This window comes from Giraffa tippelskirchi, chromosome 9 (assembly GCF_054371585.1).
Source record: "Giraffa tippelskirchi isolate mGirTip1 chromosome 9, T2T-mGirTip1v1.2.pri, whole genome shotgun sequence".
NCBI lineage: Eukaryota > Metazoa > Chordata > Mammalia > Artiodactyla > Giraffidae > Giraffa > Giraffa tippelskirchi.
Genome location: NC_137283.1, coordinates 49,424,476 through 49,441,550, shown reverse-complemented (window position 1 = coordinate 49,441,550; position 17,075 = coordinate 49,424,476). Strand labels below are relative to the sequence as shown.

Genomic DNA, 17,075 nt, shown 5'->3' with positions numbered 1-17,075 from the left:
AGAATTAAGGAAGAGATGGAAACCTGGTCCAGATCTTCAATGAAATGAGCTAAAAATAGTCGAATATTCTTGGGGAGGAGGAGGGGGCAGTGCTCAGATTTCCCCCAAAGGTCAACCCCAGGAAATCATTCATAGCCTCCCTCGCACCCCATCCCCCACCCCCAAACAGAATGAGGCAATAACCATTTTCTATAGAAGTTTATTCCCAAAACAGAGCGCGGCTTCACGGAACAATTTACACAGACAGGAAAAGGAGCCACTGGGCTGGAGGGGGGACTCCCCCTCCCGGAGAGGGGCAACTACAGAACCTAGGACATAGCAAGGACAACCCCCTCTCCCCGCAGCAGACCCTTCAACCCTTCAAGGGCTGGGGTCACTCTGGGTAAGGAGAGCTGGGGTCCTGGCTGGTGGGATTTGGCACCAGTCAGTAAAGCAGAACTTTTAATCTCCTTGAAAACTGCCTCCCAAGAGTATGCGTGAAGCAGGTGGGTGTCTGCACAGACCCTTCACAGCCCTGCACGGCCGCTGTTCCTAGTGGTAAGAACATGCCTACTCTTACCACTGGGCCTTCTGGGCCTGCTGTTCAACAGGGGACTCAGGGCTGACCTTTGGCCTGGGACGACTAGGGGGTTAGAAACCCCTCAGGATGACCAGGTTTAGGGTCCTCACAGGTGGGTCCTCCAAGCCCCTCTCCCACTTTCTCTACCTTTCACTTGTAAACAAGGGGGAAAAAAAAATCATTCTCAACTGTAAACAAAGTGTAAAAGTTCACAAAGTTTTAAACTGTAAACAAAGTGTAAAAACTGTTTTAAAATCTTGGCCTGTAAACAAAGTAACAAAATGTCAAAGCCCCCAGTTCCGGACATCAGACAAAGTAATGAAAGTGAGAGTTTGTGAACTGGGGCCTAACAGTCGTTTTTCCCTTTACAAGGGAATCAAGGAGCGATGGAACTGAGTCACTTCCTGCAGCCCGGGTGCCTGGGGCCAGGGAGGCTCCTGTAAACATGGGAGGCAGTGGCACCTACATTCTGAGTCTTTAATTCCCTTGTCTTTGCTCCCTTTGCTCCCCCTCCGACATCACCCTTCAGAATAAATTCTAGCAGGGGGCAGTGTCAGGGAACCGAATGGCACCACGACATTTGTACATGGCAGGGGCAGGGGCTGTGAGGACGCCATCCACCCTCTGCAGGAATGTCTGAAGAGAGGCCTGAGCCCCTCCCCGTGGGAGAAAGGGAAGCCTAGATCTGTAAACATGGTATCTGCTGATCCACCAGCGCCCCACAGCATCAGTCCTGGGACATAAGGCAGTAAGTGGCAGGGACTCCGCATAATAAACACACACGTCCACGGGGAGGGGCAGCGTGAGCAAGCCCCTGTGAGGATGTCAGAGGACCCCTGTTTTCAAGACCAACCCCCCGAGTCCCCAAAGTGTGCCCTGTGGGACATCCAAGCGAAAGCAAAGATTAATTCTGCACTTGGGGCCCCGACAGTATGCAGATCAACCAGGGAATAGGGGGATGGGGGTGCATTTACCCCTCCTGTCTGAATCCTCCCCATTAAGATGAGAGGAAAGAGCCAATAATTTGCCAGGGACCCAAATGGGCCCAAACTCTGCACCTCTTTCCCCTCTGTCCCCCTCCCCCTCCCAGCCCAGCCTCAGAACCCGGGAGACAGAAAAGCTGAAAAATAACATAAGCATATCTCTCTGGTTACAAAGGTACAAAACGTATAAAAGTCCTCCCTCCAGCTCCCTCGCTCCCCGCGCCTGTTACCCGCTTGCACAGGCTTACACACGCTCACAGACAAGCGTGGACAGTCAGCGGTACAGCAACAGGGAGAGCTGGGGCCGGGGCTGTGGGAGGCTGCCCCAGGATTGGCCCCCAAGTCCCGGAGTCTCTTTTGTTAGCCCAGATCCTCCATCGCCCTCCGCTGGTCCTCTTCTGCTCGGCAGCTCCTCAGGAGTGACCCTCACTTCTGGGAACTCTGCGGAGTTGAATGTGGAGATTGAAGGTGGTTGCTGAGAGTCAGGTCCCCCTGGACCCCCCACCATACCTGACCCGGGCTGCCTCCCCCATCACCTTTGCCTCTCAGTCCCTAGCCTCCTTATGTCCATTCTGGAACCCAGACTCACCAGCAAGGCCCTTTGACTGGCCACCTGTGTCTTTTCTCTAAGCACTGAGTGAGCACCTACTATGTACAGGTTCTGTTAAACACCTGACCAAAAAAAAAAAGTCTCCCAAATCTCCACACCTCAACAAGTTTTCTACCGCAGGCTATTTTGCAGATGATGAGAAACAGGCTCAGAGAGGTCAAGTGGGAGTCCAGAGCCTGAACCCCTGCTCAGCCTTCCCAGCCTCCCCAACAGCCAGACCCCAAGGCTAGGCTGCAGGAGGGCCCAGGGGGTGCTCCCAGCTCCCTCATCCCCACCCCAGCATCCTTCCAGAGCCTTGGGCACCTCAGATCTCCTCCTGCACCCTCTCCTTCCTGTCTTCTCCCCCCATCTGTGCTCAGGTTCTGATGGTCTCCTTCCCTCTGAAGCCTTTTGTCACCCTACGAACCTTCACAGAACCTGGCCTAGTTGTTCCTCCTCCTTAAAACTCAGCTCCGCTTTTGGCTTCCAAGGCCTGGTCCTTTCTGGTTCCTCCCCACTCCTTCTCTGATTCCTGTGCCCAGCTTCATCCCCTACCCTACAGATGTCTCCTACCCCACAAATGCCTGAGATGCACCAGGTCCCAGCTCAATTCCTGTGTAGCCCACCCCACAGTGCCTACAGACAGGAAGAACTTCATATTGACTGAATGAATAAGAGAATGAATAATTCACTCTCAAACTGAAGTTCCACAGCCTGACCTTATGTCTGACCTCTCCTTATCCACACTCCACCCTAAGCAAAGCTCCCAAGCAGAGACTCCTCCTCTGCTGCCTTCCCCTTCCACATTCCAGGCTACCTCCTGCCCTGCCCGCTCCACCAGCTCAAGCCCTTTGGAGGCCACCTCACTCTCCTCCTGAATCCAGGAGGTGCAGGCCCAGGTCACACAGCCACCCAGTTCCTGCTTATCACCCCACTCGCTGCCAGACTTCTGCTCTCAGCCTGTGGCTTCCTGGCTGTGCCAAGCCTCAAGCAGCCCACACTCTCTGCCAAACCCCACCCCATCTGGTGGCAGAATATAGGGCAGAGTGCATGGGAGCTTGCCCTAAACTGACGGGGCTGTGAGCAGGTGGCTGGACGCCACTTACTCTGAGTCGGGCGACAGCTCCGAGATGCTGTGGGAGGTGGCGGAGCGTGGCGTGGAGGGTCCAAGCGCAGAGGCAGTGGCGGAAGGGGTGGCGGTGGTGTGAGGGCCCGAGGGAGTGCTTGAGGACTGCATGGAGGAGGAGAGAGCTGAGGAGTTGAAGGAGGCGAGGATGGAGGAGAGGATGTCCAGCTGCTCTGTGGAGGGGCCGTGGCTAGGGCCACTGGGAGGCTCTTCCCGAACTCTGAGCAGCTGCGGGGGTGGCCCAAGGCCTTCTCGTGAGGGGTGCCGGCTAGGCACATGGTCCAGCCGCTCCCCTGAGTTCGATCTCTTGGACAGAGAGTCCAGGGGCCGGGATGGCAAGAGGGGGTCCCTTGAGAGTTGCCGCTGGGGAGACAGGGGCAGAGGTGGGGGCTGTGGGTTAAGGTCCCGGGCACCACGGGGCGGGGGCAACGTGCTCAGCCACTCATAAGGCGCCCCTCGGTCCAGCGCATCTCGCGACCCGAAGCAGCCCGCCGTGGCACCAGGGTGGTCCCTGGGTGCCTGCCGCCGTGGTAGGGTGCTTCCCCGATTCCTGGGCTCTGGGCGGCCTGGCACGGCGTCCAGGCGTTCCTGGGAACCCGGCCGGCTCAGGGGACACAGGACTGGGGCAGGGGCCTCCTCCAGCCGCTCACGGCTCAGCTGCCGCCGCAGGAGCAAGTCCAGCTGTTCTCGGGAAGAGTAGCGGCTGGCAGGCTGTGACAGGCTACCGGTGCCCCCGCCGGCACAGATGCGACCATAGGAGGCAGCCGGCACGGCACGGTGGCCCAAGGTGGCGGCACGGCACCAGGACAATTCAGGGGCGCCCCGGGTCTGTGGCACCAGTGGGTACTGTAACCGGTTCTTCAGGATGCCTGTGGAGGAACACGTGGGGGACAGCATGTATCTGGGGGCCAGGAACTCCCCCAGGGCTAGCAACGCAGCAGCCTCTGGGATCCCTGGGACATGGACTTGGGGGCAGAAACCCTTTGGGGAGAGGCTACAGAGGCCGCTCCTGGGAGTCCCAGAGAGGCTGCAGGACAGGGGTAAAAGTGAGGTGGCAGTAATCTGCAGTCTCAGGAGAGGGGCGGTCCCCATGCTGTGGGGGTAGGGGCAAACTACCCCCCAAGATCAGAGAAGGAGTAGCCCTCAGGTCCTGGCAATGACCCAGCACTCAGGTCAGGGTCAAAGGGACAGGGACCCCCAGGGTTGGGGCAGGAGCAGTCCCCGGGGTGACGCAGGAGTGGAAGCAGAGACCCTCTTGAGCTGGGACAGGGACAAACCCTTGGGGCCCCTGGAAAGCACGACCAGGGGAAGAAACCTTCCAGGGGGACAGAGAGGAATCCCTTGAGTTAAGGCAAGAGTGGCCCCTGGGGTCTCTGTGGGGCAAGCAAGTCTCAGGCCAGAATGGGGCTGTCCCATGGGACTGTGAAGCAGCATAGAGGAGCAGAACCCCCCATATGAGGGAGATGAGCCCTCAGGGTCACTGTGAGGCTGTTTGGATCAAGAGGATGAAATCCTCTGGCTCAGGGCTTGGCCACTTCCCAGGGTCCCTGGAGCACAGGCTAAGGTCAGTCTTCTGTTCTGTGTTTTGGTTTTTCGGCCAGGGCACGTAGGATTTTAGCTCCCCAAACCAGGGATCGAGCCTGCACACTCCCTGCATTGGAAGGCGAAGTCTTAACACTGGACCCCCATGGAAATCCCGAGTGTTCCATACCTTTTCTCTGGCGCTGGGCCCCACCCAAGGAGGTTTCATCGCCACTGGTCAGGGCCAGGTCCGGCTGGTTGTTGTTGGCTGCGTCCTTGCTGGTGTCCAGCCCCAGGCGCCTTTCGGAGCCCCAGGTCTGCAGAGCACAGGGAGCAGCCTCACATTCCCCCAGGGCTGGCCAGTAGGACAGGAGGTCATTGCCATCCACGTCTGCGGAGCCGGGGTAGATTACAAGAGTCACCTCAGGCTCTCACAACCCCTGCAATCCAGACTCAGTGGCCCCCTAGCCCTAATGACACCTGAGATTTGGACTTTTCTCATGCAGCAGTGGTAGGAATGGGAGGGTGTCTCTCAGAGATCCATGGAGCCATCCAGGGAGTGAGGTACTGCTAAGCTCCCCCTACTCTTGACTGGAGGCAGACAGAGGCTGGTGGTGGGGAAACCTGATGGCTGAGGGGTCAGGAAGACCAGGCTGAACCCCAACCCTCAGGGAAGAAGAGGGATGACAGGTCACCCTGTAACATCCCTGATCACGCTTGTCTGTTGCCTGGGCCCCTCCTGGGTCTCTAGCCAGCAGAGCTCTGCTGGGAGGCTGGATGGGAAAAGGTGTGGGGGCACCCCATGATGACCCCAAAGTCAGTCCCAGGAATCTTCAGGGGCTAGAGGGGCTCCTGGGTCACACCCAAGTGGAATATGGGGTCTCTCTTGGTCACCCATGGGGTCAGAGGGGTCCTATCACCTTTGGGGTGGGTAAGGAGCCTCTCGCTCTGGGCTGCCCGGCGGAGTGGACGCTGGAAACGGCCCCGCGTCCGGCCATTGTCCTCACTTTCTGAGGATGGGATGGACAGACTTCTCTCCTCCTCCAAGGACAGGTCACTGTCAGAGTCAGAGTCTGCGCCTGGAGTGGGGAAGGTCAGGAGGAACACACGGCAGTGGCCCAGGGAGGTGAGGGACATGGGGGTCTTGAGGGAGGCTCTGGGAACTCGGGGCAAGCTTGGAGTAGGAGGCAGGAACAGGAGGGCTGGGATGTGGCCAGGAGAACCGGGGTTGGGTGGGTAGGTGCTTCCTGGAGCTGTGACCTTAGGGGAGCTTGCCCCAGCCCTGTCAGCTGCTGCTCCCACCTGGGAGCAGAAGAAAGGGGAACGGGGGAGAGACCCTCTGTGTCCCTCCTCCCTAGCCCGGGCCCCCACCTCCACCAGCATCTCGATGGAACATGGCCACGTCCAGGTCAGTGGGGCCAGCGTGAGCCTGGAGGCCGTGGTCAGTGTGGTCAGCAGCTGAGCCGTGTCGAACCAGGACGTTGTCCCTGGAAATGCAGGAGCCCCCATCAAAGAGGGGTGTGATGGGGTGCTTTGGAGGTGGGACACCTGTGAGTACCCAGCCAGCTGCACATGGGATGGCTGTGAAGGTGCCCCTGGGTATGTGGCAGAAGACACTGGGGCAGAGGCAGCAGAGCAGAGGCCCAGATGGCCAAAACGGGTGGAGCCAGCCCGAGGCCCCGGTAATGCCAGCCCTGGGCCGTGTGCCCCCTCACGAGGCGGCCCCTGCCCTCACCTGAGGTAGCTGCGGCCCCGCTGGCTGTCTTGGTCCTGGGTCCGGCCGGACCGGGCACTGCTCACCGAGGAGACGGTGGAGGCGCCAAGGGTGATGCGTATGAGGCCGCTCTCCTCGAAGAGGGCCGTGTTGTTGTAGGCGCCGGGCCCCTGGGGCGGTGGAGGGGACAGGCGCGTGAGCCAGCCCTGGGGAAGCCTCCAATGCTGGTCTCCCGGGGCCCCCACCCTGACTCCTCCGCCCGGAGGGCCCCTCACCGTCCCAGGCGCTGGCCTGGCCTCCTCGGGCGCTGCCTTCCTGCCCAGACAGGCTGGTGTCCAGGCAGCCCGCACATCTGCGTTCAGCACACAGAAGAGCAGCAATACCACCAGGCCCTGCGGGTCAGCAGGGATCAGAGAGGGGATGGTGAGGGTCCGTGAGAGGTCAGAGCAGGGCTGTGAGGGGGTCAGCTGGGGCCAATGGGAGTCACTGAGGGTCAGCAAGTGGGATCAGTCATTGCAGAGGAGAGTGAAGCAGTGGGGAGCCCCCGCGGGGACCCAGTAAGGGAGTCAGGGAAAGTCAACAGAAGTAGTGAGAAGTCATGAGTGACTGGAGTCAGTGAAGGTCAGTGTGGACCAGCAGGCGGCCAGGAGCCTCAGCACTGATGAAGGTCAGTCCAGGCTCAGCAGCAGTCAGCTGTCAGCCATCGGGTGGGCATCAGCTCCAGGCCTGGGGCCCCACCTTACTGAAGCCCCATCTGGTCCAGAGTCAGGAAGGGGGTGCCAGGATTACCTGGAGCCCAGAGAGTCCAGCGTGGAGGTAGTGGAAGGCCAGGATGCTGTGGTTGACTGCCAGGAGGCCAAAGAGCCAGGAGGCACTGATCAGTAGAAGGAGCAGAAAGGAGCTGCGAAGGGTCCTGCGGCGGGAACGTGAAAGGACACAGAGCACGCGAGGGTCACAGAGGGCTCACGTGGGAGACGTGGGAGGACACACAGGGGACATGGAGGGACAGGAACTCACACAGAAACGTGGGGGTCTCAGAAGGACACTAGGGGAGTCTGGAGGTCACAGACAGAACCAGGAGAGTACTCAGGGAGCCACGAGGACATGGGGAAAGCCGACTGGAATTGGGAGGCGGGGCATGAGAGAAAGCATGGAAGGCACATGGAAACACACAAGGCAAAGGGCAAGTGAGCCATCCAGGCCTTGGAGACTGGAGAGACAGCAGGGTGGAGACAGACGTGTGGGGCCAGAGTAAGGTAAGGGTACCAGAGAGGTACTGCAGGCTAGGGGATGAAGGGTGACTTCATCCCCCTACCCAGAATCTGGAGCCCAGCCTGAACCAGGGGTGCTCTGGGAAGCCCCCCCAACCCCACCCAGGAGAGGGCTGCCATTCTGAGAATCCCCCACTCCCCCAGCCAGCTAACTCACAGCACAGAGGTCTTCTTGGCCTCCCTCTGCCCAGTGGAGCAGGATGTGCGGGCCGCAAGGAGAAACACGGTCCCATTCATCTGGACCCACGGCCAGACATGTGGATCAGGGGCAGGGCAGAGAGAGACAGAGAGAGTGAGAGACAGACAGAGAGACAGGGACAGAAGACACTACGACTCACAGAGACAGAGGCAGAACTTGTGAGAAACATACACAGACATACACAGACACACACACACAATACATAGATCAAAAACCAAGGAGAAACAGAGGAGCTTAGAATCATAGAAGAAGTCATAGACAGGGAAGCAGTTCAGTTCAGTCGCTTAGTCGTGTCCAACACTTTGTGACCCCATGGACTGCAGCACGCCAGGCCCCCCTGTCCATCACCAACTCCTGGAGTTTACTCAAACTCATGTCCATTGAGTCGGTGATGCCATCCAACCATCTCATCCTCTGTCATCCCCTTCTCCTGCCTTCAACCTTTTCCAGCATCAGGGTCTTTTCAAGTGAGTCAGCTCTTCGCATCAGGTGGCCAAAGTACTGGAGTTTCAGCTTGAACATGAATCCTTCCAATGAATATTCAGGACTCATTTCCTTTAGGATGGACTGTTTGGATCTCCTTGCAGTCTAAGGGACTCAAGAGTCTTCTCCAACACCACAGTCGAAAAGCGTCAATTCTTTGGCGCTCAGCTTTCTTCACAGTCCAACTCTCACATCCATACATGACTACTGGAAAAACCATAGCCTTGACTAGATGGACCTTTGTTGGCAAAGTCCAGCAAAGGGCAGTCCATCAAAGGGAAGCAGAGAGGGACAGAAAGATAGAGATGGAGAGAGAGACAGGTAGGGAGAGCAGCCAAGTCTGTGACCCCACTCTCCCATCTCATGCCAGCCGGGCAGGAACAGAAGAGGAGGCCGAGCCCAGGAAGCCTGCAGACTGCCACCTGGCACCCCTCGGCCAATACCACCATACCTGCTGCAGGGCCACCTCCCACCCCGTCCCACCAAGGGGAGCACAAGGCGGCACTGAATAGAGGGTACTCACCACGAGCACAAGGATGACAGGGCCGGCGAAGCTCCAGATGAGGGGCTCATGGATCGAGATCCAGCAGAAGTCAGGGTTCCCGTAGCCCTCGGGATCCAGGCCAACAGCCAGGCCTGCGGGGGAGAAGGGACAGGACGGAGGGGATGTGTTCCAGAGCTGCTGACCAACCCTCTCACGTGCCCGGGGAGAAGCTGGGGTGGGGGCAGGGCAGGCTCCTCCCTGAACAAGTGGCATGGGGGACTGAGGTTGGGGTCACGATCAGGGGCAGGGGTCAGCCCACGTGATGGATGCAGGTCAGGGGTCACCGGCCTGGACGGGGCCAGGGAGCGGGGCCCTCACCCAGCAGCACAGCAGGCACTCCCCAGCCCAGGGCGTGATAGAAGCGCATGGCGCCGCGGTCCACATTGCGGGGCTCAACCTGCACGCGGTAGAGGTGCAGCCCCTGCACGAGGAGCCACGCAAAGGTGCCCAGGAAGAAGTAGTGCAGGAGGATGGCGACCGCGGTGCACAGCAGCTGGTGGGGGTTGGGGGGGCATCAGGACCTCTCCTGCCTCGCCCCGCCTCTGAACCCCCAACCACCGCACCCTACCCCAGCATCCCGCCCCAAAGTGACTGAGCACCCCTGATCTCTGACCCTGCACTCTGGCCCCCCCGCCTTCCTGGGCCACATGAGGTCAGCAGCACATGGGTCCCCCGACCCGGCCCCTGCACCTGGTTTTGGGTCCTGTGGATCCCCAGCAGGAACAGGAGCTCAGCCACCCCCAGGGCGGCAGCCACGTTGGCATGGATCCCCCGTATGTTGGACTTGAGGCTGCGCAGGCTCAGCAGGACAGCCGCAGTCAGCAGCAGCGCGGCCACGGACACCGCCATGACCACGTGGGTGAACACCGCCAGCAGCTCCAGGTCGCCCTCCAGCCGCTGTGGGGACAGGGAGGGTCGCAGGGGCTGCCGGGCACCCCTGCCCTTGGAGCCTCCCACTCCTTCAGCTCCCCGAGCCCAGCCCCACCTCACGGGGGGAGGCATCCATGAGGACCCCGAAGGTGCCCGTCCGGCTGCAGCGACACCGTGCGTGGGACCCGTTCCTGTGCACCAGCTCACAGTCCCGTGCAGTCCACAAGCCATGCTGGTCCGCCCTGTGGCCACAGCACAGTCAGACTGACCATACCCTCGGGGGAGAGCCCCGTCGCCAGGCAGGGGTTTGTGAGAGGCACTGGGAGGGGCCGCGGATGCCTGGAGTTGGGGAGCCTCATTCCTCATGGGTCTGGGTACACAGGGGCATGGGTGGGGGCCCCAGGGGCAGGCCAGGCCTCCCAGGGGCCACCAGGGGGACCCAGGGTTTCCAGAGTGGAGGTCCTCACGGGCCAGGAGGGTCCCACTGCACGCAGATGGCCTTGCTGCGATTCGCTGTCTGTAGCAGGCGGAACTCCAGGCTGATCGGGGACTCCAGGACACCCCGTAGGAAGTTGCGTCCGTGGAACACAGCCACGCTGACCACCGGGGAGTTCATAACTGGGTTCTGGGGAACCCTGAAGAGACACCCCACCTGGGCTTGGACGCTGCCGGTCTTCCCAAGCTCTGGCTGCCCACCTCCCTGTCTTCCCTTGCCCAGAGCTTGGGGTGGACCAGGCTGGGTGTTGTTTCTGAGAATCCCGTCAGCCTCCACTGAGAGGCTTCGACACCAGGAATCCACGGCCTGGTTCTGCAGAATTATAGCTGAGGGGCTTTGGACCCATTGCACACATTGGAGCCTGCAGCCTAAGCAGCTGTAGACTTTGTGTCTCCCTGCACACCCCCGGCTGGCCCCCTTCAGTCAGCCCATCTCCATCAGCCAGTCTGCCTGCCTGGCTGGCTCCTGTATCCTTTATGTGACTGGTCCAGCTGTGGCTCTGTGTCTATCTAGTCCCCCAAACACACTGACACGGCGGAGCCCGGCACGGATGAGACTCGCAGAGCAGGAGTGTGACCAGGCGCTTCTCTGGTTGATGGTGAACCTGCTTGTTTGTCCACCATAAATGGGGGGACTAGGCTGGGTCGGAGTGTGCGGGCAGCCCAGGGGTGAGGGGTCTGGGGGTAATTCTACTCGTACCTGGCACCCCGGCGCTCGGCCTGGAACTGGGCAGGGAGCAGCCCCCCAAGGGTGCGGTAAACCAGGAGGATGACAATGGAGATCCCAGGCTCGGGCTCGGGCTCTGGAGGAGCTGGTGGAGGGGCCATGCTCGAGGTGGTGGCATTTTCCATGCTGGTGCTGCTGGCGGACAAAACTGCCAGAGGAGGGGGAGGAGCTGCTGTCAGTGACCTCTGACCCCCAAGCACCCACAGACCCAGCTCTGACTGGGAGCCAGCATCAAGCATGGGAATCTCTACCCTGAGGGTCCAGAACCAGGGAGTGCAGGGAGCAGGCGCCAGTGAAGAACTCAAGGGCCCCCGGGGCTGAATCCTGAGTATCCAGGCCTGTGAGAGGTCATTTGCAGTGAGGGGGAGGGTCTGGGCAAGGGGAGAAGTGACAGGAGGGCCACGCAGGGTCCAGCTTTGGGCAGGGGTGGGGCAGGGAAACGGGACCTGGACCAGGGGCGACCTCTCACCTTCAGCGGGGGACGGCCGTGGGGCTTGGGAAGGCAGCAGCACATGCGTGTGAGGGTCCCAGGCATCCTGGCCCCGGAAAAGGTTGCTGTGGTAACGAGGGTAGCGACGGGTCCCCCGGGTGGGACTGGGGTGCTCCATGCGGTCGATGCTGAGCACTGCCCCGGAGGAAGAGGGGTGAGACCCAGCAAGGATCTCCGCCCTGTGCTGAGGGATCACCCCCTCCCGGCTCCCCCCTGCCTGGACCCAAGTCCCACCACCCATATGGCCTCCTGGCTACCAGCACAGAGCCTGCCTCCCTGCCAAGCACAGTCTCCAGCCACTAATGTTGCCATCCATAGCCCCCGCCCCTCGGACCTCCGGGTCTGAGTTCACAGCCCCCTGCCCCAGCCCACCCTCCACATACTGATGTTGGGTGTCACCAGCCCCACGGGGTTCAGGTACGTGAGTTCCATGTTCCTCGCGAGCGTGGCTGCGTACTCTTCCAGGTGCTGCACCAGCCCAGCGCTGCCTGGGGAGCCCCCAGGGGCCCGCTGCCCCAGCGCGGCCCACAAGTCCCCGGTCTCTGGAGCGAGCAGTGCAGAGCCAGCCCACAGCAGATTCTGGGAGGAGGGAGGTGAAAGCGGGCCCAGCCAGGTGAGGACACGTGAGGGCGTGCCTGAGGAGTCTGGCCAGGTGCTCAGGGGGGCCCAAGTAGGCAGGGGGTAGGTCTGGAGCGGACAAGGCAGCAGAAAGAGCCCGTGACCTTCACTTCCCGGGGATCAGGAGGGGCCTGAGCAGAGGGTCAGGGGTCCAGGGCCAGGGGATCGGGAGCCCCGGGTGCAGCCCCACCTCATTGAAGTGGGCATCTTGTGTGGCTGTCAGCCCGAAGCCATGCTGGTGGCTCTCAAAGGCCAGCAGGTGGGCCAGGAGGCGGGCAGTGACTCGGACGTCCTGGCTGAAGTAGTGGTCAGTGTGGCTGGTCACCTCTCGCAGCCTCTGAGCCAGCTTCTTGGCCTCTACTGTGTCCAGGACTGTCTTATTCAGCTCCAGGCCATCCAGCTGCCGAACAAAGAAGAGGGGGGTCATTCTGTGGTCCCTTGGGCCTTTCTCAAAAGCCTTATGGCAAGAAGGGTTGGCCAGATTAAAGGGCCACTCGGAAAAGCCCAGGATGCCAAGGGCTGGGGCATGATGTGTGGGGCCCACCACGGGCCTAGGGAGATGGGCCAGAGCCACTGCTGGGGCTAGTCTTTTGTGCAGGGCAAGGTCCAGGCGGTCTCACCAGCAGATTGAGTTCTCGAAAGGCAGGGGAGGTACAGTTGAAGAGGTCAGGCTCCAGCCAACCCCGGTCCTCGTCGCACAGCCGCATGGCTGCACCTGAAGGCAGATGACCCTCGATCAGTCCTGGGGCCTGGACCTCTTCACTGAGGAGGCAACCACAGCACTCTCCTCTACCCCAGGGGAAGCTCTGATGCAGGGACCAGGGAGTAGGCATCCACGGCTGCACCCCTGGATGGAGAAGACCCAATCCCCAGGCCAGATGGGCCCCAGGTGCTTATCAGTCAATTCCTAGAGGTCTGGGGACCATTTTGAACAGCCATGACATAAAGGAGAACACAAGGGCGGGACTGTGTGTGTGTGCTATGTTGCACCTAGTTGCTCAATCGTGTCTGACTCTTTGCGACCCCATGGACTGCAGGCCACTGGGCTCCTCTGTCCATGGGGATTTTTCCAGGCCAGAATATTGGAGTTGGCTGCCATGCCCTCCTCCAGAGGATCTTCCCCACCCAGGGATCGAACCCAGGTCTCCCACAATGCAGGCGAATTCTTTACCGACTGAACCACCAGGGAAGCCCAAGAATACTGGAGTGGGTAGCTTATCCTTTCTCCAGGGGATCTTCCCGACCCAGAAATCAAACCAGGTCTCTTGCATTGCAGACGGATTCTTTACCAGCTGAGCTACCAGGGAAACCTTGTGTGTGTGTGCGTGTGTGTGTGTGTGCACGCACACCCAAACACACAAGCCAATGCTCACACCTACACACAAGTAGATGCTGTGTGACCCAGGACAAACACACAGACACACAATGCTCCCTCTTTCTCTCTCTCTCACACACACCCCCCCCCACACACACAGAGACATGGACCAGGTTTTCCAGTAGAATTTTGTGACCAAAATAGGGTGGGGATCAAAATTCTCACACAAAATTTAACTGCCCCAATGACTTTGCTGCCATCTCTCCCTAATCTGTGAGATTGGAATCAGAGTTGAATGAAAATTGACCTGGCCCTTAAGAGAGCTTGTCGCCACCAGCCAGAGGGACACTGACTTAAACACAGAGACCCCTTCCCCAAAGACAGACATAGACACGTGCGCAGGCACAGGAAAACGCACACAAGAGCATGCACACGCAGACAGCTTCGGTCCAGCCTCGGCGGGGACCTCAAGCAGCGGGGAGGATTCTGTGGGGACCTCAGGCAACAGAGAGGAGTCTGCGGGGTCCTCCAATGGAGGGCAGAAGTCTTTCAAGACCTTGGGCAGTAGAAAGAGGCCTGCAGGAAGCTGAGGAACTGAGCAGGCGTCTACAAGGACCTTAGGAATTGTGTGTGTGTGGGGGGCAGGGCCTCCAGGGACTTCGAGCAGTTGGGAGGAGCTTTTCAAGACCTCAGGCAGTGGGGAGGGGTCTGCAGGGACTTCAGGCAGCAGGAGGGGTCTGCAAAAGCTCAGGCAGTGGGAGGGGGCAGCGCACCTGAGCAAACACGTACCCCTTACCTGCACCCCGCAATCCTGCCCAGAAGCCAAGAGAAACAGACGGAGGCTCAGTGAGGGTCGGTGGGAGGAAGCCAGAACCCGAAAGAGCTAATGAGGGACGAATGTCGCCCCACACCCCACTCCCACCTCTTGGCAGGAACAAGGCCAACCAACTCAGGAAAAGAGGTGGCTCTAGCGGTCAGAGAACAGACTGATCGCCACCCTCAGGAATGTGCCTGTCCCCCACGTACTCACCTAGGGCCCCCCGAGGACAGGGCACTGAGGCTAACACGCCAAACTTGGTCTGCGGCCACCACACACCAGATCTCAGGGACTTGGGGCAGGCGTCATAGAGCACTAGGGAGGAAGAAGACAGTGAGGCAGGCAGCCAGGGGCTGGGGCCAGGGAGGGCCACATCCACTGACCCCTCACCTACCCCAGGCCCACTGCCTACCACTCTGCTGCTGGCCTCAGGGGAGCTGGCCCATCAGATTCTGTGACAGCCCATCAAAATACCTGGGGCCAGTGTGGGAGCCCCTGGGCGGCACAAGAAGCCACCCAGAGAGCCAAGCATGCCGTGGGACTTGGCGGCAACATGCCAGAGCCAGCCTGCTGCACGTGGAGCCTGCTCACCCCGGCAGCCGCTGGCTGTCACCTCTGCAAAAGGACTGTCACAGCTGTTGCACTGGCGGCCAAGGGCTCCTGGGCGACAGGGGCACTGCCCACTGTGGGGGGCGCAGGAACGTGAGGTGGAGCCCACTGGGTAGCAGTCGCATGGCAGGCATAAGTCGCTGCCCCGCGGTCGGTAGTGGAACTCCTGTTTGAGACAGGGTCAGGGGCCGGAGGTCAGGGGTCAGGGCTTAAGGTGAGGATTTCAGGTCAGGGCTTGGGAAGTGGGCGGAATCAAGGGCAAAGGGTCGGGAGAACAGTGCTCACAGGCCAGAAGGAAGACGGGCCTCAAGGGAAACATAAGGGAGGGGTCAGATGTCAAGGACAAGAGGCGGCAGTTAGGTCACAGGGTAGGGGTAAAGGTTCAGGGACTGAGTCAGGTGGCAGAGGTCAGCAAGGTGGATAAGAATCACAGAATGTCTACGGTAAAGTTAAAAGGTCAGGGGCCAGGCATACCTTGCAGTGACACTGCCCGTTAGTTTTGTTGCAGTTGGGGTCAAAGCCCTTGTGAACGTCGCAGTTGCAAGGGCCACATGTTGGGCTTCCCCACCAGCCCCGTGGGCACTGCTGGTCCATCCTGGGGTGGAGAACCAGGTGAGATGCCTCCGCCATATCTCAGTGACCACCCCCCAACCCTCTCCAGCTCTTTCCATCATCTCAGCCCCCAGCCCCTTACCTGTGTTCACAGTGGTGCCCGAAATAACCACCTACACAGTCACAGGTATAGCCATGGGGGGCCCCCGCGAGATGCCGGCATGACCCCTGGTTCTGACAGGGGTTCAAGAGGCAGGCGTCCACACAGCCTGGGCCATAGTAACCTGCGGGTTGGGTCAGGGAGCTGAGGACACTGGCTACAGAGCACGGGAGGAAGCAGGCACCTGTCCTTCTCAGCCTCTGCTTCCTCGGGGCTCTCCAGATCCCCCAGTCTTCACCATGAGCCCCAGATCACCCTGTCCCCACCCAGGCCCCACCTAGCCAGCAGGTTACACCCCACCCAGGCCCCACCTGGCCAGCAGGTACAGGAAAAGGTTTGCCAGAGGTCTCGGCAGTCAGCATGGGGAGGGCAGGGCCCAGAGGCACAGGCGTTGGTCACGACACAGCCGGGTTCCACGTTTACTCGGTGGCTTGGAGGAAGCAGGTCTGGGGACCCTGAAGGCGTGGAGCCAAGCCATACTCCCTACGGGCATAACCGGCAAGGATGAGACCCATGTCAGAGCACCTCAGCCCCAAGTCCAGCAGAGCCACTCACGTGGTCTGATGACCCCTGACATGCAATCTCCCTACAAACCCCAGGGTCCTTAGTCGCTCAGTTGTGTCCGACTCTTTGTGACTCCATGGACTATAGCCCACCAGGCCCCTCTGTCCATGGAATTCTCCATGAAAGAATCCTGGAGTGGGTACCCTAAACCCTGACCCAATATTCCCATTTAGTGCCCCCATGAGACCCCTAATTATGCTCTCCCTGACACAGGCCTCTAATGACCCTTGATAATCTAAGCTGGACTCTCACCTCCAACAGCACAGAAAGGGTCGACCTGTCTCTGAAGGCTGTGGTCACCACTACCCCTATGCCAACCTCCATGTAAATGCAGCATCTTGGGTCTCAAGGCACCCCTGATCTCTGACCATTCACCCTAATGCCCCATCTCATATTTGCACGCTGACCCTCACCTGGATACAGCCAACCAGACCCTGAGGAGCCTCCTCTTCAGCACCATGGGGCAAGCCTCCCACATGGAGTCGCTTTACCTTCAGGCCCTGCAGCTCACTCCCCACCGCCAAAGTGTCCTGGGGGAAGGGGCTAGTCAGCACTGGAGGTGAAGGGGGGACCAATGAACCCCTGCCCTACTCCAGTGTCAGCCTTGGCCTTATCCTAGCCCTGCATCACCATGCTCTGGCCCTCTGGACCAGGGAGCTGGTCTGGGCATGAGATGCTCCCGAGTACAGAGGACCTTCTAGAGCACAGGGGATGAGTGACAGGAAGGTTTAGTTGAGAGCTGGGCTCCAGACTGGGCCCTTTGTCCTGGGTCCCAAACAGACCCTGAAATTCCATGATTTTGAGCTGGAAAGATCAGGAGACCAGAAGAGGTTTGGCAAAGTGCTGGCTGCAGAGGTACCCTAAGACCA

At 60.0% G+C, this 17,075-nt stretch overlaps 1 protein-coding gene across 2 annotated transcripts in view; it reads right to left on the bottom strand.

The window, feature by feature from the left end:
- Positions 1-183: 183 nt before the first annotated feature.
- The window catches only part of CELSR3 (cadherin EGF LAG seven-pass G-type receptor 3), a 28,394-nt gene continuing 11,502 nt past the window's right edge, over positions 184-17,075 (bottom strand). The window contains exons 11-35 of one of the 2 annotated variants that reach the window (XM_081525681.1): positions 16,620-16,736; positions 15,954-16,125; positions 15,625-15,766; positions 15,405-15,525; positions 14,913-15,096; positions 14,535-14,636; positions 12,810-12,904; positions 12,380-12,589; positions 11,955-12,150; positions 11,551-11,706; positions 11,055-11,229; positions 10,327-10,494; positions 9,975-10,101; positions 9,680-9,886; positions 9,308-9,482; positions 8,969-9,081; positions 7,921-8,000; positions 7,282-7,405; positions 6,768-6,884; positions 6,514-6,662; positions 6,150-6,265; positions 5,699-5,857; positions 4,969-5,169; positions 3,238-4,126; positions 184-1,983 (exon numbers count right to left, since the gene is read on the bottom strand). In XM_081525681.1, coding sequence (XP_081381807.1) covers positions 1,956-1,983; positions 3,238-4,126; positions 4,969-5,169; positions 5,699-5,857; positions 6,150-6,265; positions 6,514-6,662; positions 6,768-6,884; positions 7,282-7,405; positions 7,921-8,000; positions 8,969-9,081; positions 9,308-9,482; positions 9,680-9,886; positions 9,975-10,101; positions 10,327-10,494; positions 11,055-11,229; positions 11,551-11,706; positions 11,955-12,150; positions 12,380-12,589; positions 12,810-12,904; positions 14,535-14,636; positions 14,913-15,096; positions 15,405-15,525; positions 15,625-15,766; positions 15,954-16,125; positions 16,620-16,736 — 4,323 coding nt within the window. In that variant the 3' untranslated portion in view covers positions 184-1,955. The remainder of the gene's footprint in view (positions 1,984-3,237; positions 4,127-4,968; positions 5,170-5,698; positions 5,858-6,149; positions 6,266-6,513; positions 6,663-6,767; positions 6,885-7,281; positions 7,406-7,920; positions 8,001-8,968; positions 9,082-9,307; positions 9,483-9,679; positions 9,887-9,974; positions 10,102-10,326; positions 10,495-11,054; positions 11,230-11,550; positions 11,707-11,954; positions 12,151-12,379; positions 12,590-12,809; positions 12,905-14,534; positions 14,637-14,912; positions 15,097-15,404; positions 15,526-15,624; positions 15,767-15,953; positions 16,126-16,619; positions 16,737-17,075) is intronic. The other variant, XM_081525683.1, reaches the window with a different exon arrangement.